At 40.1% G+C, this 26,362-nt stretch overlaps 2 protein-coding genes across 2 annotated transcripts; one reads left to right on the forward strand and one right to left on the reverse strand.

The window, feature by feature from the left end:
- Nucleotides 1–1,021: 1,021 nt before the first annotated feature.
- On the reverse strand, nucleotides 1,022–16,931 carry LOC121299352 (sodium/potassium/calcium exchanger 1-like). The gene is made up of 11 exons (XM_041227062.1): nucleotides 16,842–16,931; nucleotides 15,076–16,231; nucleotides 11,056–11,115; nucleotides 10,349–10,457; nucleotides 8,174–8,224; nucleotides 6,811–6,891; nucleotides 4,611–4,729; nucleotides 3,863–4,078; nucleotides 3,394–3,483; nucleotides 2,213–2,379; nucleotides 1,022–1,478 (listed from the first exon to the last, which is right to left on the reverse strand). Exons 2-11 carry the CDS (start codon nucleotides 16,048–16,050, stop codon nucleotides 1,229–1,231), a joined length of 2,118 nt encoding a protein of 705 aa, XP_041082996.1. The 5' UTR covers nucleotides 16,051–16,231; nucleotides 16,842–16,931; the 3' UTR covers nucleotides 1,022–1,228.
- Nucleotides 16,932–18,161: 1,230 nt separating this feature from the next.
- On the forward strand, nucleotides 18,162–24,410 carry LOC121299351 (integrator complex subunit 14). The gene is made up of 12 exons (XM_041227061.1): nucleotides 18,162–18,243; nucleotides 18,683–18,932; nucleotides 19,571–19,678; nucleotides 19,851–20,006; nucleotides 20,671–20,789; nucleotides 21,263–21,405; nucleotides 21,522–21,614; nucleotides 21,938–22,082; nucleotides 22,195–22,328; nucleotides 22,636–22,754; nucleotides 23,007–23,072; nucleotides 23,170–24,410. Exons 2-12 carry the CDS (start codon nucleotides 18,711–18,713, stop codon nucleotides 23,422–23,424), a joined length of 1,560 nt encoding a protein of 519 aa, XP_041082995.1. The 5' UTR covers nucleotides 18,162–18,243; nucleotides 18,683–18,710; the 3' UTR covers nucleotides 23,425–24,410.
- The last annotated feature ends 1,952 nt before the right edge of the window (nucleotides 24,411–26,362 follow it).

Raw genomic sequence — 26,362 nt, forward strand, 5'->3', positions numbered from 1 at the left:
TGTCTAGACTGTTACCTCGTCCAAGCTTTTTTTGCAACAGTATTACAAGATATTCAGGTTGGTATTGGCTCTCCCGTCAGTGAATGATTAAGATTAAAGATTAAAGCTTTGTGAATGGATGCAGAGTGGGGGGTCCAAACTGGAAGTGCCTGCCCATATCACTTCCTCTTTCCTAAAGTGTGTCAGGTGAAGGCTGTTTCCATTTGAAATGATGATGTTAGCAGAGACATGAAGCACATTCCAAGACATGCAAATTACAGGGCTACTACGAGACAGGCATTGAGAAGGAAAAGTTTTAGCTGCATATTGGTTCGAAGCCACAGTCATTGTGATTCTGTTGAAATACTTAAAAAACAGTAATCATACTAAGTTAACTTAAAGTTTTACTGCAATGGAAACAAAATATTTCTGATATATTGGGAATACACATCTAAATTAACATTGACTAAACTTTTATACACTACAGAACCCTGTAAACAAATGCAACATTTACACTCACCATTCAACGCATTCATGAATAGAACTTTCCCCGAGAACACAGTGAGGCAAGGCTTTCTATTAGGGCTCTCCCAAGTATTCTGTAATTTCATACAGGGCTAACTATATAACTGAAAACTTTCAGAATAGATTCTGTGTGATCCTATATCAAAAATAAAATAAAAACAATATACCAAAAAATATATTCCATACTGCTAAAATCCTAACCAGGTATCAGCGAGTATTAACCAGGGGAGAATGAACACCAAAACCCAGCCAAGGAAACCATAAAACACTATTTCAGATTGCACTGTAATTAAACTGCAACTTCAGAACTACATTTTGAATTACAGTGAGCCACGCTCCGCAAACCACAGTAACTTCTAATTGCACAGCTCCATCTGTAATTACACTCTACAGCTATGACCAAAAGTTTTGCAAAAGCTATGGCTTCCGGTAGACTTTTGCAATATAATTTTGTAGTTTCTCTGATTACATGATGTTAAATAAAAGATCTACATTATGCTATTTTTTTCTATTAATTCTGTCACAATCCTAAAATTCTAGGTGATGCAAAACGTTTGGCCGTAGCTGTAGGCAGAGTTTTTACCAGCCAGCCAGAAACCAGAAACACTACCCACATGAGGCGGGGCTCCTTTTGCAGACTTGGCTTTTGATCTCTGCACAGCTGTCCTGACTGAGGAGAGGCGTGTCTAGATGAGAGGGGCGTGTCTAGTTGAGAGGGACGTGTCTAGATGGAGACAGGGCACATGATGATGCGGTCCTCCAGCATGACGCTTACCACCACGAAGAAGAAGTAGAGTGCAAACATGGTGCAGCCCAGGAACTTGTTCATCTTCCACTTGCAGATGGCGATGGAGAAGATCACGAAGAGGAGCATGAGGAAGAGCAGCACGATGGCGCAGAACAGCCCGTTACTGCTCACCGCTACTGGGGTGAAGCCATTGATTAAGGAGTACATCAGCCAGGGCCCAGGCAGACTGTGGAGAGAGAGAGGGGAAGGGTGCTTGGCTCAGCCTCATAACTGGAGAGATCCGATAAGCCGGTCACGGCACTGCTATTCTGTTAACCCTGTTAACAGTGATGCATAAGAGCAGAGTCCTAAAGAGCATCAAAGGAAATAGGAACAGGGATGAAATCCCTTTTTTTAAAGAAAAAAAAAGCATTTTCTTTCCATTTTCATTTCCACAAACACAAAAAATTCTCCCTCTGACCGTATGTCACTATCAAAGGATAGAAGCGAGGGTTTCTGTTTGTGAGGAGGATGTCTGGGATATGATTGTTATAAAGTAGTCCTTGTGAACTAGAGCTATTGAATATAACGTAGATCCTATAATGCAGTTTAGATGCCGTTTTAACCCTTTGCAGTACAAGTGATGCTAACTTTCTTACTCTTGCAATGAGGTGCACAAAACAGGATTTCCTCCTCAGTTTCCTCCTTGTGATACTTGAGTATAAATAAAAGCTGATTGGAAGAATCTTTTCCTTTCATCCGGAGAACTGACATTTTTATTGCCATACTGCCATACCTAGGACGTAAACTGACAATGAAAAGACAATTCCAAGTACGAGTAATGAGTCTTTACCACATCCATAGTATCTGTATGTCCTTTAGGTTTGCAGCTGAAGTAAACAGAATTGTAATTCTGGACCCAGTGCAAATGCCCAGGACAGGTTGCCAGCTGTTGGTTTCTTGCTGGTCATGGTCACTCACCCGACAGTGATGTCAAAGATGTTGCTGCCCACAGAGCTGGACACGGCCATGTCTCCGAGACCCTTGCGTGCCACGATGACGCTGGTGATCAGGTCAGGGATGGACGTTCCCGCTGCCAGGATCGTCAACCCCATGATCTCCTCCGAGATCCCGACCGTCTCTCCGACCTGAGAAAAGAACACACAGGTCACCGCTTCGAGGAACAGCAGCAAAACAACACACAGGTCTCTGCTTCGAGCAACTGCAGCATGACAACACACAGGTCACCGCTTCGAGCAACTGCAGCACAACAACACACAGGTCACCGCTTCGAGCAACTGCAGCACAACAACACACAGGTCATCGCTTCGAGGAACAGCAGCAAAACAACACACAGGTCACCGCTTCAAGGAACAGCAGCAAAACAACACACAGGTCACTGTTTCGAGCAACTGCAGCATGACAACACACAGGTCTCTGCTTCGAGCAACTGCAGCACAACAACACACAGGTCACTGCTTCGAGGAACAGCAGCAAAACAACACACAGGTCACTGCTTCGAGCAACTGCAGCATGACAACACACAGGTCACCGCTTCGAGCAACTGCAGCACAACAACACACACGTCACCGCTTCGAGCAACTGCAGCACAACAACACACAGGTCACCGCTTCGAGCAACTGCAGCACAACAACACACAGGTCACCGCTTCGAGCAACTGCAGCACAACAACACACAGGTCACCGCTCCAAGGAACAGCAGCAAAACAACACACAGGTACACACCGCTCCGAGGAACTGTAGCAAAACAACACACAGGTCACCGCTCCGAGGAACATCAGCACAACAACACACAGGTCACTGCTTCGAGGAACTGCAGCACAACAACACACAGGTACACACCACTCCGGCAGTTAAACACATCCAAAAAGCTCTACCTCATGAGCTATTTAGTGGTTTCTTAAAGCCTGTTGGGATGAACTGAATTTCTTATTCACAAAGCCAACAGTGGTTTAGAAAGTTTAGTGAACATCTGATTGTTTTCTATGAATGCAATTATTTGAACTCATATGTCATTCCATTTTGTTATTACAACGCAATGCACGTGTAATTACAATGCCATTACTTAACAGCAAATTACTACACACTCAAATCCAGCTGTTATTGTGAGCAGGTGTGCTTGGTTATACACTCAATGAGTACCTGGTGGGCCCACCACACCATGAGGTAGGAGAACACAGCAATCCAGATGATGGATCCCAGAAACGTCATTGCAAAGAACTTCTTCGAGGCCTGTCCAAGAAGAGAACAAACCCACACATCAGTCCAGCATCACTGCAGAGCTCAGACATGTCCTGTGCAGCTGTGAGGATTACAACTAGCTCATTCTGTATGTCTAGGCTTTAGTACCAGAATCATAATCAAACCGTATTTTTATAAAAGACAAATCATTTGAATACGTTCTGTGCAGTGAACTCCATTACAATCAAAGGATCCTATTTCTACGCTCTCAATAGGGAGCTTCACATTGTCTCAGAATGTGACTAACATATTTTTTTATTATTATTTTTAATAGTGTGAAAAGGGGCATTTATTGTATTATAAACTTTTGAAATACTATGATCCTTGGCCGATTATTGTCTGCTGCTCTTGATCGCTCGCTGCCCCTCACCGCATTGCGGACGTCAGGCACGGTCAGCCACAACGGGAAGACAATGGGCAGCAGGAAGAGGTAGGTAGCCTGCTTGCGCCTGTTGTCTGGCCACTCCAGGGACAGGGGCTTGTCATTCTCTTCCTTGTCCTCCTCCTCCTCCTCTTCCTCACTGTCCTCATCATCACTGTCTTCATCGCTGTCTTCATCGCTGTCCGAGCCCCCCGCTTCCTGAGTCTGGACACTCACACATGCACACAACAGAGAGAGAGAAGAGGTGTGTTAGGACATGACTGGAACATGCTGACACATACTGTGAGTCAAGAGACGGGCTGAAATAAACAGCGCTGAATAAACCTTCCAGAGACTGAATGAAACAGCTGCAGACACTGAGGCTTTAGCACAGTCTTCCACGAGAACATTGGCATGTTTCATTTCTTGTCATTTACAAAGGAACAGGAGCATAAAAAAGTGCCCTTCTACAAGAAGCGTTTCATTATTCCAAACCACTTAGCGAAAATCTTTCAGCTGTGATGCCTTCAAATGAGCTTTCAGCTTCAAGGTAAAAGGCACAAGGCTGCAATTACCACAATCAGATTCCTCTTAGCAGAAATTATACTTTAACATGTGCGTTTGAGGCCTCAGCTCATTCATTCTGCGCCGTACCACTCTGTAATGTTAACACTCAAGGTTAATTGATGCAGGGTTCATTTGTTTTTGTCACCCATCTCATTTTAAAAGCCTGGCAGGTGGAATATCACAGCCGCACCTCATTCCCTTCAGGAGGGTCCTTTTTAAATTCCTCTTTGGCTGGCTGGGATGTGGACGGCTCTGTGGGAGGGGCGACCTGAACATTCACAGGGTCGGGGGATTCCCCTTTATCTTCTCCTGGGGGAGACAAAGAGCATAGTGGTGCAGCTGTTAGGACAAGCAATGCACTGCATGCAAACTCTTCAGGGTCAGTGCTAGCCGCGAGCTCTCACGTCTTACCGAATTTCAATCTTTGGCAGATCAGTGAAAATAACTGTGATGGGACTGAAAAAAAAATCAAACAGACAATGAAAACAAAGACAGCAGGCAAGCACAAGTGATTCTACTGTGCTGGTGTCTTGATGGGGTGCGGACTGAAGCAAATGCAACCTCCCTCGTTTGTAATTCATCAGACAAATAGCCATTAGACAAGACAAGGAGCAAAGCTGGTCCTGTATAAAGAAAAGAAGAGCAACACAGAGCTTCGACAAAACAGCAGCTTTCAGGACCACTGCAACCCACTTCAGATGTGAATGCATCATTCCACCTGCATCTGCAGCTTTGTAAGACTCAGTGTGTGTGTGTTTTACACTGGGATTCGCAGCCCGTTTTGTGAATCAAACAGCTTTGCTTAGCTTCATATGTGTTTGTTCACGCTTTCAAAAATATCCTTTCATGATTTTTGTAGGATTCTCTTATTTAGTATTAGTCTAGTGCTTCAGTGTAAGACTTTCACAGATGCTACAGGACAGACACTAAGCAAGTAGATTGACAGATGGATAGGCTTACACATTAAGAAATAGGCATATGTTCAAGTTAAGTTGTAACCCAGGACAGACCAGCTCATCACTGATGTGTTGTTGTTGTGGGAAGCTCTGCTGATATGCATAGCTTGTGTTGCAGTCTTTCTAATACAGTGAGGGAGGATGGGGGTTGGGGTGCTGTTTAACCAAATCATAAAACGATTAAGATGATTAATTACATTTACCTAGCTAAGTATCAGAAGAACTAAATCCTTGAACAGTTAAAGTTCCCATTTTAGCTTATTTCGGTATTGCATAAGGGGTTGATTTTTAAACAGAATGGTACTAGATCTTAAAATGAAGGAAGAGGGATAGTCTTGTTGTTGCTAGACCTGCTGTCCTGACCTAGATCTACAGTAGATTCCTTATATGGTTCAAGTTTTCATCTGCTTGTGGTTTTCCTGCCTTATTGCTGGTGTCGGTAGCTGCATGCCCACCTCTGCCCAGCCCTGTTTTAATATAATCTCCAGGTTTGAACAATACCAGCGATGGAGCGGTTAATCTGGTGACGATGGCACTGCTGTTGTTAACAGCGCTAGCTTGTTGGCGTTTTGCCATTTGGGTTATGATTAAAAGTTGCAATTTTCTTACTCATGGATGTTGCATCCTAAAAGATATCATTACAGTGTACTACATATTTGTCATTCAATTCATGGGACAGGAAATTGTTCTTTTTACAGTACATTTATTTATATAGAGATATTTCTTTTGCAACAAAAGAAAAAGGTTTTGTAAAAGGCACTGGATCTGGGATCCGGCACAAACTAACCCCTGTAAATACAGCAGCTTTACACTTTCTCCTTCCTCTCTCTACAGAGAGGCCGTGGCTATGGAGAGGTTTACATGATTCATTTCTACACACAAGCTTTTCTTATCTTCTCTGCTGTGACTGAAACACTGCCTGGTGCTGGTGTGTTAAATGAGACAGTTTACTGCATGAGCGCTCTAAGCAAACACTCAGTTTTAAACATTCTCAGTAACATTTCCTTTATTTTTCAATTCCGGAATTCGGACGTGATTTCACTTGCTATGGCAGCTCAAAATTCAAATACATCATTCCAATGATAAAAGGCAAGACAATGGATATTAAGGCCTTGGCTATCGCTCCTTAAAGACTCACAGTAACTGCATGCTTCACATGCATACAACACCCACAGCAGTAGAAGTAATAGCTATTCAAGAGGCATAGATACAGGGCAACAAACCCTAAACCAAGTCAAACCTACAGATAGCACAGAAAGAGGTAAGGCAAAGCACAGGTGATCACGTGAAGAGTATACAACGTGTCAGTGCTTTCTATCACAACTGACTGGCACCTATCAACTGTCTCAGCTTGACATGTGCATTTGTATATACTGTGGCTCCACTGTTTAAATGATGAGAAATGGAAATAGCCTTGGTTATTGGCTAGCTCACCTGTTGCTTTGCCTTGTCCTTTGCTCTTTACCTTCCCTCTTGCCATGTCATTCAAGATCTCAGCCTTGTCCTTAAACTTCTCTGTAGATAAGAGAAAGTAAACTTCTCAGGAAAACCCACAGTTCTTTGCGTGGCTCCCCCAACATATAGGGAAGTGTATGTCACATGGAGTGCAAGGACCCTTAGTCTCAGAGCATTGGGGCCTGGGGACCCCCCCCTAGCGATATGGAACAACGGGTCAAGGAAAGGTGAAACAAAACTACAGGATAATTGAAAGTGTGTGGAGGAACTACATTGAGGAGCATTCGATCATACTGCAAACTGTACAGTTACATTGTCATTGTGTGAGAATCTTAACTGTTTAAATAAAACAGGGCACAACTAAGAGACCACCACCAAATCTTCCCAAACAATTTTCTTCTCCCTACCTTATATATAAAAAGGGTGGAGTCCTAAATTACTGTACAAATATAAACACTTTCAGAAAGACTACAAAAATTCCTGGTTATCCCAGGTGCAGAACTTAGGAGAGTCTATGTGAGGGGAGACACACTAAGTAATATATTGCAATATAAAATCTAATGAAATAGAGGCTCTTAGGTTATAATAAAATATAGGCTCTTGTTCTTAACCTCACAGAGGGATCCTCAACTATAATTCCATGCGCCAGATTAGAGGGACTACATCTGAAAGACTAAAACAAGGAAGAGCCTATGGGTTAAACACTGAGCCCCTTTCAAACTGGTGAGCTTTATATCCCCATTAAACAACGATTCTACTGGACAGAGACAGGTCATGAGGAAATTAGGCTTGCACTTAAAAATAATGTGGCTGAAATTTCAGTAAGAAAAAAAAATACATATACAGTTGTGTGCAAATGTATTAGACACCCCATTGCTTCTGTAGTTTATTGGACTCCATGCTTGACAAGAAAGTGTGTGGATACAACTTGAAGAACAAGGGAATCAAATTCCACCAGAGCTTGTGAGAGAGTACACAGACACAGTGCCAAAAAGATGCCAGGCTGTTATTGATGCCAAAGGTGGCCAGACTAAATATTAACATTAAAGACCCTTTCAGACATATAGCTGTGTTTTTAATTTTTAATTAGTTTCATGTAAGACGGGTTTCTGTACTAAATTCATAGGGTTTTGTGTGTGTTTGTGCGAAACGCAATAATGACAAATCTTGAGGTGTTCTAATAAATGTGCTCACTGCTGTAAACTACTGAATATATGTGAAGGCATGCTGGAAAAACAAAAAATGAAGACAAAAAAATAAATAAATATAGAACCAACAAGACAAAAAGTAGAAGAAACGGGTGGAAAAAAGCAGAAGATGAGACCGGGACCTTGGCTCTTACCTTGCCCGTGTTTGGAAGCGGAAGGTTGAAAATCTCCATTAAAGACGGTTTCTAAAGCATAACGATATACAGCACAAACTGAACAAAACAAGAACACTACATGAACAGCTTCGCTCTCTTTATTCTGAGGCCAAGTGAGTTTAAAAGGGAGTTTAAAATTAGACAAAGTGATCCCAGCAGTGCATAAAATAATCTGCAGCACTGTGAGATCTGCAGCATTGTGAGATCTACAGCATTGTGAGATCTGCAGCACTGTGAGATCTGCAGAACTGTGAGATCTACAGCACTGTGAGATCTACAGCATTGTGAGATCTACAGCATTGTGAGATCTGCAGCATTGTGAGACCTACAGCACTGTGAGATCTGCATATCTGTGAGATCTGCAGAACTGTGAGATCTACAGCATTGTGAGATCTACAGCATTGTGGGATTTGCAGAACTGTGAGATCTGCAGCACTGTGAGATCTACAACGTGCTGCGCTTTCAAAGACATAACACTGGAATCCCTCCCAACAGTTCTGATTAATACCTCTGTAAACAGTGCCGCCCAGGCATAGCGCATGCTGGGAGCTGCCAGATCACTATCGAGCTAAACAGATTGGGCTCAGGAAGGCAGGCTCTTATCCAGATTTGATCAACTCTAAATCTGATAGGAGAAGAACTTCCATACACTGCACCTGACACACATTGCACTGGGGGTGGGCAGAGAGATAATTACACCAAGACACAGCTGAAGGTCATTCCCACGAGGAAGGGAGCCGGAGCCGGTGTGCAAAACATGTGTACCAAAAACACAAGCTAATTGCTTAAAGGAAAACAGATATACAGGTTATAGGATATGTTAAACTGATTTTCATTTGAACAACTAAACACACACTGCTTCATTCACTTCTGAAATGCGAATATCTACTGACTCTGGCCCTCACTTAATGGTATCACGACATTCCTGTGATGGAGAATGGCTGAAAATTTTATTGAACGAATACAGAAATATTAGAACCACATTATAGCTAGATTTCTACATAACACTATGTTATCAGCTCATTAAACTGTATTTTTTTTTAAACACGTTTCATTAGGTATATTTTTTCCCCTAGTTGAGATCGATGGGTCTGTTTGGTTGATCTTAACAGCAGCTTATCTACATGGCCATTTAGATCCTTGCAACAGAGCCCTTTGCTTACTGAGGATTGGAAAACTACCTTCTCCAACAATGCACACAAATCTCATGTCGTTTTTCATCTTTCAAAGGATGTGAAAACCACCTGAATTCTCTAGACGTGCCATCCTCATGTGAAAAGCTCACTTCCTTCAACTTAAACAGCCCCCCCATTAGAAACTATGTTAAAATTTATATGCATCATGACTACTTGCTAATTGTCTTTAACACACACACACGCACACACACACACACACACACACACACACACACACACACACACACACACACACACACACAAAGGCTTGTCTGTCAGCTGACAGCTCGGAGGTCCTGTTTGATCACTGTATTGACTGATACACACACAGGCATTTATCTGCTTAGTATCAATCTCTGCTTAACTCATTTAGAAACATGCATCAGATAATCCCTTTTACAAGGAGAAGGGCAAGGGGACTGTTACCTGGCATTAACATCCCTCACTATGGCTGGAGGCTCTTAAAGTTACATTCACAGGTTTGGCGTAGTAAACTGCAACGGGGCACCAGTTTCCTTGACTGCTTGGTGTAGGATTAATCCAGTAATCTGGGCGGCACACCAACATGTTATTAATTATGTGGGCAGAGAAGTAGGGCAGTAGGGCTGGTAAATCTTGGGAGAACATTTTCTCGGATTAAAGAGTAAATGTTAAAAGCATCATGGCTGTAAGAAAAATCAAACCCAAATACATCGAAATGTCTCTACCTTGAGATCAAAAATGCTCTGCAAGATGGTCTGTAATCACTCATAACTAACTGTAGTACACAAAAGTAGATAAGGTATAAAAACTCAACGTAATAGCAGAATTTCCATTTCCAAATGACCGTGTTGGATGCTGGTGCGGGATAATGGCACTATACAGGTGCACCTCATCTAAACCATTTTGGTTAGCTTAACTGTCTAACCAGGAAAAGCTTGTGTCTTCTAGTTATTGGTGGTGACAGGCACTTATACACTGAATGGCCTATTCCCCTTACCTTCTGCCAGAGGGTCCAGCGTGTGAATCATGAGCTGGAAGATTGTGTTGCGCATAGTGCTGTTGTGGAGGGAGGCAGAGCTGCCACCCCGCTGGAGTGATGGCTTGACCTGAAGAAGAAGAAGAAGAAGGAGAAGAAGAAGAAGAAGAAGAAGAAGAAGAAGAAGAAGAAGAAGAAGAAGAAGAAGAAGTAAATGCGTCCCTTCACCTTAAAACAGCCTCTTCATGATACTTTTTTAATTCACTCAGAAATACTTATTTGAAATCTGACCAGGACCATGTACAGTAAATTGGAATTGTTAATGTTTTTTCAGGTTTTTATTTTGCATTAATGTGTTTTTCTGATTGCTTGAAGTGTTTTTGTCCTGTTTGAATGATTTGTATCTTTTTTGCTCTTGACAGATGTATAGCTCAATTGTTCTATCCTGGTTAAATACATTTCAATTTGGACATTTGCATTTTCATTTTTCAATCAGCGAGCAGGCTCACAAAATCTTGATAACGTTCAAATCAATCCTACTGACAGTTATTGAGATTTTACTCTATTTTCACTGCAGGACAAGAGAGGCAAATTGCTTTTGAGACAGATTGATTTTCTCACTGCACACCCCCCGCAATTTGGACTCAGTACAAGTGCCAATGATGAAGTGATCAGAAGCCGTGGTGCTATGACTACAGACACCTGTTTCCATGCTCCAGCCAGCCTACCTTCCGTCTGTTTCTGTCGTCAGGAAGCGGTGGATCCTCCCCTCCAGCAGATCCATTGCTCTGTGAACAAAACCAAAGTGATGCAATGTAGCGCCTTGGATTAAGAGCCAGAGCATTCTGTCAGGGTTCTGTCAGTACATTGTTATATCTGTCAGGGTTCTGTCAGTATATTGTTATATCTGTCAGGGTTCTGTCAGTATATTGTTATATCTGTCAGGGTTCTGTCAATATATTGTTATATCTGTCAGGGTTCTGTCAGTACATTGTTATATCTGTCAGGGTTCTGTCAGTATATTGTTATATCTGTCAGGGTTCTGTCAGTATATTGTTATATCTGTCAGGGTTCTGTCAGTATATTGTTATATCTGTCAGGGTTCTGTCAGTATATTGTTATATCTGTCAGGGTTCTGTCAGTACATTGTTATATCTGTCAGGGTTCTGTCAGTATATTGTTATATCTAACAGGTTTCTGTCAGTATATTGTTATATCTGTCAGGGTTCTGTCAGTACATTGTTATATCTGTCAAGGTTCTGTCAGTATATTGTTATATCTGTCAGGGTTCTGTCAGTATATTGTTATATCTGTCAGGGTTCTGTCAGTATATTGTTATATCTGTCAGGGTTCTGTCAGTACATTGTTATATCTGTCAGGGTTCTGTCAGTATATTGTTATATCTAACAGGTTTCTGTCAGTATATTGTTATATATGTCAGGGTTCTGTCAGTACATTGTTATATCTGTCAAGGTTCTGTCAATATATTGTTATATCTGTCAGGGTTCTGTCAGTATATTGTTATATCTGTCAGGGTTCTGTCAGTACATTGTTATATCTGTCAAGGTTCTGTCAATATATTGTTATATCTGTCAGGGTTCTGTCAGTATATTGTTATATCTAACAGGTTTCTGTCAGTACATTGTTATATCTGTCAGGGTTCTGTCAGTACATTGTTATATCTGTCAGGGTTCTGTCAATATATTGTTATATCTGTCAGGGTTCTGTCAGTATATTGTTATATCTGTCAGGGTTCTGTCAGTATATTGTTATATCTGTCAGGGTTCTGTCAGTACATTGTTATATCTGTCAGGGTTCTGTCAGTATATTGTTATATCTGTCAGGATTTTTGTTATATTTGTTATATATGTTATATATTGTTATATCTGTCCAATTCTTTCAATTGAAAATAGACACAAAAGAAAAAAAATCCAAGCTTTTCATTTTAAAAGGAATGCTTGCTTTGAATTTGCATGATATTTCTTTTCCATCTATTGAGTATCCAATGGCACGTTTATTACTGCTTCAGCATGCACGTTGCAGTTACTGACAGTCACCTGTAGAGTTCACTCTGTAACAAGACCATTTTAAAATGAGGGGGATGGAGGGGGTACTACGGATACACACCGCTGGTAAACAAGGCAACGTGCCAGACGTGAGCGCGGATTACATACAGGGACTCTGCTCTATCGAGTCGAGTCAGGATAGCACTGCACGCTGTTCCTGCAGTGAAGTCTTTGTGTGATTACTGCTCAGAAGAGGCCTCTTCAATACAGGGCTGTGTGTGCTCATGATAGAAAGGCAGGCTCTTCTTTTCAGGGCCCATGTGTAAGTGTAACACGGGAACAGCAGAACTACTCTGCAAATTGACAGTGGTATACTTTTATAAGAGCAACCGCTCTGCAATCTAATAATCACTATGTGCATGTTTATAAATTGTTGCATTGGACCGGTCGTTACTCAGTAAGCAATGCATTCATAGTAACTGCTTACTGATAAATATGCTTTAGGATACAGCAGAAAAAATTAAATGCAGCTTCTAAATCCTTGGTGCTAATAAGAGCAGATTGAGCAGCTCTCTGAGTATGAAGAGTATTTTACTGTAATCCTCTGAGCTGCACACAGGGAGACACATGATTCTTTATATTCAAGCCTGCTACAACAGGAGAGGCGATATCTTTTTCTTAATCTCACAATAGATCAAGACTGAACCCTGCAGGTCTGATATGTGTAAATGAATGGGTCGTGCTTTACTTAAGCCTTACACTTATTGTGTTTATATAAGAGCTAATAACGGGCTTGCTAATGAATGCCATTATGCTTTTATTCATGGTTAATATGCAGGCAGCTTAAATATTTCTAAAGGCATTTTTACAGATGACAGGGCTTTTCATTAGTTTCTAAATAGATTACTATAGCTTAAATAGAAAGTCATTTTAATTAATTTTTTTACATTTCCCTTATTACTTTTTTTTACCACCATTCCAAGTGTTGCTCCAACAAATCATGAGACAATGTAACCTTTCCACTCTGTCAGCCCCACCTTACTGCGCTGCTACATTGTGAAGCTCCACCATTTGTCAGTGAATAGCAGTGATTGGCTGTAAGTGATGGAGCTGCCTGTCAGCTGGGATCTCTGACTAATTCATAATGAAACCCTGTGACCCAGCATGAATAAGCCTGATTTAGCATAGCGGGGGGTCTCCTACAATCAACGATATCAGCTTGTCTTTCAATTACATTTTATAAGTGCTGAAGATTGCATTTTACTGTTCGCACTAATGAAAACACCTGGTGGATTTTGAGCTGAAGAGCGGATGAGTGGTGGTTCAGTAAGGCTCTTACATGTTTAGTGTGTAATATTAAACATAAAGATCTGCTCTACTGTATCTGCAAGCTATGAAACTGTGACCTTGTGTTGGAATGAAATTTGACTGGTTCAGTTTTGGTGCTGAAAACACTTTCCAGTTGCTGTGTCTCCTAGTATTATTATAGTATACCCTGTAAACAGGATAGGAGACCCTGCATCTATCCTGCTTAATTATTCAGTAATAATGGGGATCACTGTAATCAGAAGCTACCAGAGCTTCAAGCTAAAGACCTTAAAACACTGTCATGTGAATGATTATTACTTTCAAAGAATGTGGTTTGTTTTAAGGAAAGATTTCCAATTTAAAAGCTTTCAGTCCTTTTTACACTATCAATGTCTTTAATGATGTGAAGGGTCAATAAATCAACTGAGAATGAAAACACTAGCAGGATTACTATAGAGTTAAAGGAGGGTGATATTCAGAGACCAGCTGATAGAAGACTATGAAGATGTGCTTGTTTATTAGAGTGAGTCTGATGCTGCTCAGATATTGCATCAATCCAAAGGACTACAAAGACACAGACATGTGCAAATCCAGGAAGATTTGTTTACTGGCTTTATTAAGAAGTCACATAATACATGAATCTTCCACTGCTAGCTATATGCATACACACAAGTGAGCTGGCATAAGCCCTTTGGCTGCTGCCTGTATTCTTAGTGCCTCACTTTCTCCAGTCTCACTGCAGATCTTTGCTGTCTCTTTGATTGGATTCCTCAGTATACTGTAATGGATTGGTTCTAAAAGGGATTAGGCTTACTTCAAATAAAAAAAAAAACTCTTACCCCTTTCATGTATGGCAACACGGGGACATATGGAAGATGCACATGCATGATGACCTCATAAGGATGCTATTTCCCCCATATATCAATGAATATATAATATATATATATATATATATATATATATATATATATATATATATATATATATATATTAGCTCAAAGAGCCAGCTGCCCAACGTTTCGATATGTTGTACATATCTTTCGATATGTTTTATATATCTTATATATGTGTGTCTGTGTGTGTGTGTGTGTGTGTGTGTGTGTGTGTGTGTGTGTGTGTGTGTGTGTGTGTGTCTATAAAACCTTTTTTCAGGATTTTCCAATAGTTAGCGCATGAAAGGGTTCAAATCTTTGTTCAATATAGTTTTGATTTCATGTCGTCATAAGGCAGGATGTTCTTTCTGGTGAAGTGTGATTCTATTTTCTTGGTCTTGGAGGATAAAGGGCAGAATGTTCAGACAGGTTTGCAACTAGGAAGGAATATTTTTTTTAATGATTAAATGGCCAGAATACATACAGACACCAGTGTTATTTATATACCATTCAAAATGAATATTACAAATCTATATGCAATTGTGACTGTCAATGTACTCACCTTGCCTGGTTCCTCCAGCGCGATAACTCTGACAATGCTCTTGTGTTTGTTGAGTTGCGCTTTAAAAAAGTGCTCCACCGGCACGTTGTATTTCATGAAAACCACATAAAGCACATAAGCGCTGAGCAGCATCATACTCTCCCACCACATGATGAAGTTGTCCAGAAAGAAAACGATGAGCAAGACGAGGCCTAGGATATAAAAGGATACATCTCGGAAAAGAGGCCACCAGGTCAGGTGCAGCATCTCCCGGGAGAAGAGGGCGCACATGCCGATGACGAAGAGAATGTTGAACACCGCCGAGCCCACGATGGTGCCGATCCCGACATTGCTGTGCGAGATGAAGACCCCGATGAGCGAGGTGAAGAGCTCCGGAGCCGAGCCGCCTGCTGCCATGAAAGTGGCGCCAGCAACATCATCAGAGATTGCCAGCTTATCGGTGATAACCCCCAAAGCAGGGACGAAGAACTCGTCGCACACAATGGCTAGGGACACAAACATGTAGATCATTCCAAAAATATGAAGGAACACCCAACCTTTCCGACGCTCCTCCACCGTAAAAATGTCCTCAGGGTATTCTCCTTTCGTGCGATGCGGGATCTTGAGTAGGGTGCTGGAAGCATTGGTTAGGACTGTTGTGTTGGGTACTGGGGTTGCTGTAGTAGGTATCGTGGTGGTTTTAGCTGGCTCTGGGTCTACAACTATACAGTGCCTTATTGTAGTTCTGTCTGTGGTCATGGGGGTGTGATCTGTTGTTGTTTGAGGGGGGTCTGTCGTGTCATCAGCTGTGGTTTTGTTTGAGAGCTCCCTGGTTTCCACGTCGAGAAAGCTGTCCACATTGTCAGCGTCATCGTGCCTTGTCCAAGGTGCTGACCGCCGGCTGAACGAAAGCTGGTAGGCGAAGCAAACAAGCACTCCCGTTAAGAAAAAGACAATTCGATTCCACTGAAGCCTCTTTCTCCTGTGCAAATACATGTTTGCTCAAATGATATGTGTGTTTGTTTTTCAGCAACAGTTATTCTAGCGTCCCCCCATCCAGTCAGTATCTGTCCTCTTTAGCTTCAGTTTTCGAGGTGAAACCCCTGTTGCAAAAAGTACGAGTCGCGGCTTGAAATTTCATCTCATTTTCACTGGGCAGTCTCGCAGAAGCCGCAATCTATTAAATAAAAGACAATGTATATGTTAATATATCTTTGCTCATTTATTAAAATATCATATAACGAACTGCGCGCCCGGGAATCTGTTCGTGCACATCGCAGTACTGTACTGGAGTTAAGCAGAACTTAGGCAATAGCGAAACACTACAGTGATTACCGCTCAGGTTCGCAACAGCTTTCAAGCTAAAGCTAAAGACGCCTGTTACTATGGATACAAAAATATTGCCTGCGCACGCTTCTGTGTGCCTTTGTAATTGAATTAGTGTTGAGAAGAAAAGAAAACTACCATGCATATGAATTAACTGCATCCTGATAATAATAATAATAATAATAATAATAATAATAATAATAATAATAATAATAATAATAATAATAATAATAATAATAATAGCAGTTTTTCATGTACATACAACTAAAAAAATAGTGCTGAAAATGAACTGATACATATTAAACATACAAAAACTGGCTTTGGTATTTGTCTATTCAAGTTAATTAAAAATAACGATACTTCTGTTTTTCTCTCTCTGGTGCTAGTACCGGTAAGCATGTCATATTTGATAGCTTTAATCAAGTCTCCACTTCTATCGCTAAAAAAACAAACAAGATTACCTGTACAGATACTGGTCGGTCACAGTCAGGTTTCCAGGCAGCTGAATATACTGGCGTGCTTTGGAGCGGCGGCGTGGATGCGGACTTATTCTGCCTCTCTCTCCCAGCTAACACACTCAGAGAAGCAGGGTCAGGTGTAGGGCACGCTGCACAGGGAATCTCCACCCCTAGATCAGCATAATACGTGAAGAATATTTAAGAAGATTATCCCTATCTCTTTCATTTTCTCTGACACACATTTCAGATCTGACTTTATTCATTATTAGTGTTTTATATATATATATATATATATATATATATATATATATATATATATATATATATATATATATATATATATGTGTGTGTGTGTGTGTGTGTGTGTGTGTGTGTGTGTGTGTGTGTGTGTGTGTGTGTGTGTGTACAGATTGGGATATTATGGTCTGTGGTTGACTGCTCCTTTTGCAAATAAAAAAGCAACACATTCCACATTCATTAGCTCGTTTTAAAACCATTGATGTCAAAGGTTTCCTTATTCAAATATCTTCTTTTTGTGTTTCTATTATTATGTTATATATGTATAATGCTAAATGTTTTCGCTGATACGGGCCGGGGTTGTAATTATTCAGAACACATATAAGTCTGAAGACAGTATAGTTTTGCATCAACTGTATAATAAGATATCATAAGCACCTAAACACAGTAAGCGCCTAAATATAATAATATATATATTTTTTAAAGTCAACAATGGCAGAATAACATTGCTTTGCAAAGGGCTCCCTCTGCTGTTTGTAACTCATAATTACTTTATAACTGGATTTATACCTGCCGAGGTGAAAACGGGACAGAACTGAAATGGCGCGAATACATCGGTCACATTGGTCATTGTGGAAAATGGTGCTGGGATGTATGTATGTATGTATGTATGTGTATTGCTTTTAACAATATGTGTATTGTACATTAATCAAACTAGCTTTTAACCCCCAGTTACTCAAATACAGAGGTACCGGCAAATAGGTAGTAGTGCCTGAAAACAGAATTTACCACAAAGAATGAATTAAACGCACCCGTCTAATCATGCATGAATAATATTATCACAGAAAGCTATATTAGAAGGCTAATTAAGGCATTGGTTATTTACATTACTGCATATTATGATTAACTTCTACAAATGTTTTACGTATCTATATTTATTATTATTATTATTATTATTATTATTATTATTATTATTATTATTATTATTATTATTATTATAGCAGTGCCATACAATTCTAAGCCGCATTCACTCGCCCGACTGGAGGATGAGTGCACTGTGTAAGTACTAGGAACCAAAGTTCAGGGCGTTAGTGTAGTTGGACGTGCATATATATGGCGTGGAGCTGAAGCAAAAAATAAACCCCACAAAAATCGTAGTTAACTTAAGGTACTGCTGCATTTGGAAATACAAATTTAAAAAACCTAGAGTAACATGTTGTATGTTCTTACTGTTTCTATTATAATGAGAATAACTTTCTGTGTACCAAATGGCTTATGTTCGGTACCAGTACAGGCACGTACATCCTTGTGTGTTTTGGAACGAAACATTTCTTCTGTAGTTCGGCTTTTGTTACTAGTCTGTGGGGTTTAGAACCGCATGTCTCTCACTGCTATATAAGGATTTACTGTAACGATGAAATAGCAATGGCCTTATTTTTTATTTTTTTTTTGTTTGTTTTTTTTTTTTTTTTTGTTTTTGTTTTTTCGTAAATACGTTGTTGTTTTTTAATTATTTAGCATTTTAATAAATAGTGTCTGTGTTGATGGTAGCTTGCACTTCATGCTGCAGGAGCTGCACGCTATTTATGTATTTGTTTGTCTCCCAGTCGAGGTAAGTAGCAGAGAGAGGTCACCATGCCTACGGTGGTGTTGATGGACGTGTCCCTCTCTATGACGCGCCCGGTCTCGCTGGAAGGCACGGAGGAGTACCAGCGCAAGAACCTGGCCTCGCACGGGTTAACGATGCTGTTCGAACACATGGCCACCAACTACAAACTGGAGTTCACTGCTCTTGTAGCCTTCTCGTCACTCTGGGAGCTGGTGGTCCCTTTTACCAGGGACTACAACACACTGCAGGTTTAACACGAAGCCGCTAAATGTATACTATAAACCACACATATGCATGAGCGAATTCTCACAATTCCCCATTCTATTTGCTGTTTATCATATTGGTTTATTTTTTGTTGTTGTTGTTTTCACATAATGATTAAGATTCATGTTGGCACTGTGGACACGGTATCCACTGTGGGCCAGTTACAATTTATGCATTTGCTATGGAGTGGTCAGTTGGCTTGCCAGTTGCTCATAGTGGAAAGTAGAGGGTACCCAGTCTCTGCCTCCTCTGGCAGGAGAAATGAGCTTCGCCTGATTCAGAGTGAAAAATAAGTGTGGAAAACAAAGAGCAATACATGTTTTAAAAGCATCAGGCCCACAGCAGTGTTTTGTTGTGTAAATCTCATTTTAAGGGAGGAAACACAGCTAAAAAAAAACAGCAACATAATTGAGAATGGGCTGACAAAGGAAAGTGATTGAAAGTGGAGTGATGGGTGGTTTCACACACCCCTGATTAGTGCTAATATTATTGGCTTACTTTAAGGTTACATGGGGTAGTCCAGAGTTAGTGGTAGTCAGGATCGGTGAAATGTATGTTTATAAGGGAATCTTGTAACCCTGCTGTTCAGTATTTTAATTAAACTGCATGTTGTTTCCTGTAGGAAGCACTAAGCAATTTGGAGGATTATGATAAGACGTGCCTGGAGGCGGCTCTTCAGGGGGTTAGCAATGTCGTACAACAGGAATGGGGGGGTGCCTTCCCCTGCCAGGTAAATAATAATGAGGGCTTGTTAGTTTATGGAAACCATTTAAATCCAACATGTTCTGTCCGAGGCAAATGCAAATTCTGCAGTTGTTTTTGCACGCTGTGTGCCAGGCGGGCGGGGGCTGTGTTTCAGTGTGTGTATTCTTTGTGGTTTTGTACTACTTGTTTTTCTGTAGGTAGTTTTAGTAACGGATGGCGCTTTAGGGATTGGAAAAGGCTCCTTGAGGCACTCTTTAGCGACTTTGAAACAGCGCGGAGAAGACAAGAAATTTCCACTTCCTTTCCCGTTCCCTTCCAAAATCCACATCATGTGCATTGCTAATCAAGAGGAGGTAACTGCAGCCTAACTACTGAATTACTATTGCATAACTACTGAACAACTACTGCATAACTACTGAATTACTATTGCATAATATACACCAAACTCCTCGGAAGCACAGATTTAAAGCACAGTTGGTTTCATTACCAGCTGACTTACTGCTGCTACAGGTGTAGCCCCTCTGATATTAAAATTCAATTTCCTGGCCTTTGTTGTGTTCTGTACCATGTCTGCTGCTCTCCTAGTAATACTTGATACTGTGAAACTTTTCATTTCAAGTCAGGCTTTATTATATTTCCTGAGGTCTTTTCAGTTGATCCAAACAGTACTGGATCTAAATCCAGACACTGTTTGGTTTATTAAAATCGGGCTCTTTGTGTACAAAGGTTATACAAATAAAAGATGAAACAGTGCATTTGAGGCTCCTTAGTTTATTGCTGTTCAGAATTGATCAAAACTTCTTTCAGATGAGACACTGAATAAACAATGAAAAGGGTCCTGAAGGGGAGATCGTTTCAGCGCTTTAGATACTACACCTTTTAGCATGCTAGATTCTGTTTACCGTGATGTCGAACTTCCCTATGAAGGACGTTCACGTAAGCACATGTGAATTGGATTGAGATTGGGCTGGACTCAATAGGTTCATTACTGTTGTCTCTTCATTACTTTATTTGCAGCTTCAGAACACAGATGTCTTGGATAACCTTGAGCAGCTGATAAATCTGAACAATGGAGAGGGACAGATCTACACTGTTGACGGCCCATTATGCCTGAAGAATGTGCAGTCAATGTTTGGGTTAGTAGATCTCTGTTTTTTTTATATATATATATATATATATATATATATATATATATATATATATATATATATATAGTGGACCCTGATATTGATGTGATGCAGCCACCTCAAATGTATCTATCAGAAAGCCTATCAGTTTGTTTAGGTATGGTGAATAACGAACATGTTATTGCTGTAACGGTAGTATATGACCATTTGAGATCTTTACATCCGTTGCTTTCAAAGAAAACTTCAAGTTTTTTTATTGACTACGTTTGTGTTCTGTATTGTATTATTGTAAACATATACATTTTACTAGCTGATCTAACCACTTTACCTGCAAAATTAAAAATAATTAACTGTCACAGTGATCTTTTAAAAGTAGATCTCATTATTTAAATGTTATTCATGGTTGTATTAGCAGTGGTTGTAACAACATAAGTGAATGGCAGAAGAAGACTGTATCATGGACATGGTCTTTTTAATTCCAGAAAGCTGATAGACCAAGGCTACTCCCCTTTCCATGCTGTGTTGAAGTGTGGGAACCTGGCTTCAGACGTGCAGGTCTTTCCCAGGCCTGAGCCAGTCCTCATTGATGAGGAAACTGAACCTGTCCTTAGAACCATTAATACAGGTATTAAATCAGTCCTGGTGCAGAAGGTGTCACGGCTTGTGTTTATATTTCAATAGATGAATGAATAGATGAATTTCTGTTTTTGCTTGTTTCTTATTTGTATTTTCTCCCAACAGATTTGGAAATTGTTGGGTTCATAGAAATAGCTGATATTTCTAGTCCACCAGTCCTCTCCAGGCATCTGGTTTTACCCATAGCAGTAAACAAAGGTAAGAATATCTTAAAATATCCCATCACAATTTCAGAACTATAGGTGAGAATAGTGTGAAACAAAGAAACATCTGCAGCATTGCAACTGTGAAGCATGATTATTGCAATAGAAAGTGTCCAGTGGCATGCAAATGATAGCTTTCCAGAGCATTTGCTACCAATAAAATGTTTTTTTGTTGCCTTCCAGCTTTAGTGCCACAAATGTTTCCTGGCTTAAGCATTTTCTTTTTCCTTTCCATTTCTGCTTTGCTCAGATGAATCTGTACATTGTCTGATTTTTGCCTACACATGCGGATTGAGGTTTCCTGTGTCTGGTTTGCAGAAGGTGATGAGGTTGGTACTGGGATCCCTGAAGACACTGAAGACGAGAACTCGGCCAATCAGATCGCTGGCAAAAGCCCAAATTTCTGTGTCCTGCTACATGGTAGCCTCAAAGTGGAAGGCATGGTGGCGCTGGTCCAGCTGGGGTAAGAAAACTTTGAAAAGACCTTTTAACGCAGAAGCAAATACCCAGTTTGTATTCTAGCTTTCAGTATTTGCTACAGCGTCCTAGAAAATGTCTTGCTGTTCTCTCTCCAGTCCTGATTGGTACGGGATGCTGTACTCTCAAGCTGATAGTAAGAAGAAATCCAACCTGATGATGTCGCTGTTTGAGCCAGGTCCTGAAACCCTTCCTTGGCTGGGGAAAATATCTCAGCTTGGACCCATTTCAGGTAGTTTGGGAGTGCATTTTGCATACGCAGAGCAGAATATTTAGGGAATGAAATCAGCATAAATTAAGGCAGTGCTTTGCAAAGGAGCTGAACCTCCTGGCAGGATTGGCTGTGAGGTATATAAGGCCTTGAGCAGTCACCTACTGAGGGTACTTGGTAATATGGTGGTGCACCCTGTAAGTAATACTTTATATACATGAACTGTATTTTAGAGTCTTTATCTAACCCTGTTCGTGAAAACCTGACCACTGTCTGACATTATGCACTTTGTATGCAAGTAGTAATGTTCTATAATGTTATGTTTCAGATGCTAAAGAAAATCCCTATGGAGAAGATGACAGCAAAAGCCCTTTCCCTTTACAGCCGAAGAATAAGCGCAGCTACGCGCAGAATGTTACTGTGTGGATCAAACCCAGCGGGCTGCAGGTACTGCAAGAGGAAGGATTTACTACGTTTGCTCCACATTACATTCAGACAGCTGTGTTGTAAATGGGAGCACATTATCAGGCAGCTGGTAGATGGGTTCAGATTATTTTATCAGCATCTACACAACTGCAGACCATTCTTCTGCACTTCACGTCAGTGCACCCTAATTATGCATTTTTATCAAAGCTGTCAATTTTTTACACTGCATAGTAAATTTGACATTTTATGATGTCTGTCCATATTTATCAACAGACCGATGTTCAGAAGATCTTGAGAAATGCCAGAAAACTTCCAGAGAAGACACAGACATTCTATAAGGTGAGTTACAATACACAGAGAAGCCTGGTCTGCACTGTGGTCAGCGTTTTCAAGGCAGTCAGCAGCCGTGTCTTTTCTGCTCTGTGTTTTTTCTTAGGAGCTGAATCGCTTGCGGAAGGCGGCTCTAGCGTTTGGGTTCTGGGAGCTGCTGAGCGGCGTAGCGGAGCTGCTGGAGCGGGAGTGCACTCTGCTCCCTGACACCGCCCATCCCGATGCAGCGTTTCAGCTCTCCCACGTAGCACAGCAGCTCAGACTGGCCAGCACGGGGGACTCGCAGTACGCAGCCTTCACCCACAACATCACACCCATGCCGACCGACTTCTCGGGCAGCAGCAGCAGCGAGCGGATGTAGCTCTCTGACACTGTTTGAATTAAAAAGTCATGACCGCCTAAGGAAATACAGCCTTCTGTACCAGAAAATGTGTGACTGAACACATTTAAAAAAAAAAAAAAAAAAAAAAAGTATTACATATTTTGACATTTTGTATAGTTGTCCTTTAGGTTGTAAACCATGTTTTAGTTCGGGCAAAAACCTAGAAGTCAAACAGTGTTAAAATACTGCCTCATAATTACCTTTCCTGCCACGAGTTTTTTTTTATGTTTTATTACAAAGCAGATCTGTAAATAGTACTTGTCAAATAGGTTGGTAAATAAAATTAAACTAATATTTGCCTTTGGTTTATTTCCTAACATTGGATACACGCTCATTACTAGGGCCCTGTGTTTTGCTTGCTTGTTTTTTAACCTGTAATTTAGTCCTACAGCCACAAGTTGTCGCTATAGCCTCCACAGTAAGCTATGTAATGAGCAATCATTAAAAAAAATCATCTCATTACATTACTTTATCATTTTAATTGCTCATCCCTCTACTCTGCAAAGTATATATTAGCAGATTAATAAACAGAACGCTGTAGATGGCTACTGACCTTTATTTAACCCTTACATCCCTGTAAATAAGTATAACAGGATTTTAAAAGGATTTTTTTTTTTCAATATTATTTCAGAGAACTCATGACTGTAAATACATCACATATAGGTTTTAATTTACCGGTACATTTTTACATATACAATACATTTTGTTGATATGTGAATCTCACTGGGCACAAATACATAGTTTGTCAACAGAAGAGAAGATGTATATTTAGATTTCCAGTTTCGGTCAGCGATCCCTGAACAGTATAGATATTATAACTATTGGAATCTGGGCATTTGATAGATTCTGTAACATTTATGTAAGCTGTGTTTATTTATTGTTTCTTTGTTTTGAATATAATTTTCAAAGCGTTGTTCATAAGAAGCCCATAAGAGTTTATGTTTGCATGGAAGACAATAAATAAATAAATAAATAAATAAATCTGTTCTCAGTTCTTGTGCATGGTCAGTTGTTTAACCCTGACCGGTCTTCTTTTATGGGTGGACATTACTCTGTGAAAACATTTCCATGAGAAGAAACACTTGCTTCAGCATCCACATAACTGGCAAATATATTTTAGCTATTTTGGGAAATAGTTCTGCATTTCTCCAAAATTCGGTCAAAGAAATTCCACTACCTTTGCCTTTTGCATATAGCTGATATCATCTCTAATTTACAGTAAGCATCAAACTCTGGGATAGAATCTAACGGGAGATTCTTTATCCAAACTACAAACTTGTTGTGGGTCTAAAATCCTTACTGCCTTCTAAGCTGGTTAAGTAAAACGTGGTTTTATTCTGCATTGATCAGATCAATTTTTCATCAAGTTTGTGGAAAGTCTTAACAGTTTATTCTGCAATCTGTGTAATTTATGCCAGTGCTCGGTATGAGTTGAATTCTGCAGCTTTACTATTCGTTTGATGAATTCTAGCGTTACGGCGATTTGTCAAATGCTTTTTGAGTTTGTTGGTTCATCTGTCCTAAAACAGCAAATCTCGAGGTAAGCTTTTTCTACACATCAGTTTCAGGAATGGCCATAATTGTCTCACGTAATTAGGGGGTGTTTTCTAATTAGCCAGAATTTTATGGGTTGATTACTTGGTTATGCTTTTGATCAGTTTAGCTGGAGTGGCTACACGGACATCTGTAAGTTCAATGTTCTTTTTCTTTACTTCAGACTTTAAGCTTCCTTTGTATTTGTGTCAAAATCTGACAGCTAGTTTCAGACCCCAATTAGAACTAATCTTGGACTACTCAATTTTAATTTAGGTAAAATAATTGAAGATAGAGGTAGTCTTGGTCTATGAAACTAGCTCTATGCAGAAAGAAATGCTATTCATAGCACAGAAATAAATAACACACTCCTCAGCTTCTCCAACAATGCTGTTCTTAAATGATGAATGCTGAGTAGGATTATAAAAACAACAACAAAAAAAAAAACTTTACCCACATCAAACTATGTTCAAATCTTTATTTTCGGTCGTAATAAACACATACATACTCAATAGATTGTGCTGTCCAAACATTCAATAAAATCATGAGCCTGCAATACCGTTTAGCAAAGTGATGATTGATGTGCAGTTAAAAACCCTCATGTGAAAACGTCCAGCTTTCCAGGCTGTTCAAGTAGCAACTCTTGTGTTACAGTTTTTAAAATGAGTTAAAAAAAAAACAAAAAAAAAAGAATAAGGACGGAATGAAACAGAAATGTTTCTGGATGATGTTTTAAACAAATACAATAATAAAAACTGCACAAAAAAAAAAAAAAAAAAAAACACAAAACACAAAAACCGTTTAAAATTAAATTTAAAACATCCTTGGCCCTCTGATATGAAATACACGCACGTCAAAGAACATTGCAGCCTTTCATCTCTGTCACATTATCAAACACACACACACTGCGCTGCATTCCAGCGGCCATGGCATTTCAGCTTTATAATTTAGCCCTCAGATAAATGCATTCCATCGCCCCAACATAGAAAGAGATTAAACACCCTTCTTCAACTTTTTTGCCTATATAGTATTGTGATTTTACATAACATCTTGCATTAGTTATTTGTGGTACTGTATTACAGTATTATGTACAGCAAAGTGTTAAACTGTTTATCAATACCGACAGTTGATGGAACTCATTACAGGAATACTGATATATTGCATGCAGGGTGCACTGGCAGCTGGTGACTCAAGTTAAGGTTAAGGCAAGTTTGTATTTTTGCAACACTTGTACCTAGCCTGGATTAGCTTAGACACACACATCAAGCTAAGAAAGACAACAGGTAATGGATCAGGAAACTAAAGCCAGGAGATTTCCCTAACGAGCCTGGTGCACTCTGCCAGCACTGATATTAGCCGTCTAGTCTCGGTGAAGTGGGACAGA

Source organism: Polyodon spathula, chromosome 24, assembly GCF_017654505.1.
Source record: "Polyodon spathula isolate WHYD16114869_AA chromosome 24, ASM1765450v1, whole genome shotgun sequence".
Lineage (NCBI taxonomy): Eukaryota > Metazoa > Chordata > Actinopteri > Acipenseriformes > Polyodontidae > Polyodon > Polyodon spathula.

Bases quoted from the DNA above. Each gene is read 5' to 3' on its own strand.
- LOC121299352 (XM_041227062.1), bottom strand. From the start codon at position 16,050: ATGTATTTGCACAGGAGAAAGAGGCTTCAGTGGAATCGAATTGTCTTT. The intron at 11,116-15,075 runs GTGAGTACATTG...TTTTGTTCACAG, and splicing joins CGCTGGAGGAACCAGGCAAG to AGCAATGGATCTGCTGGAGG. The intron at 4,730-6,810 runs GTGAGCTAGCCA...TGTCTCCCCCAG, and splicing joins AGGACAAGGCAAAGCAACAG to GAGAAGATAAAGGGGAATCC.
- LOC121299351 (XM_041227061.1), top strand. From the start codon at position 18,711: ATGCCTACGGTGGTGTTGATGGACGTGTCCCTCTCTATGACGCGCCCG. The intron at 21,406-21,521 runs GTATTAAATCAG...TTCTCCCAACAG, and splicing joins CCTTAGAACCATTAATACAG to ATTTGGAAATTGTTGGGTTC. The intron at 23,073-23,169 runs GTGAGTTACAAT...GTTTTTTCTTAG, and splicing joins AGACACAGACATTCTATAAG to GAGCTGAATCGCTTGCGGAA.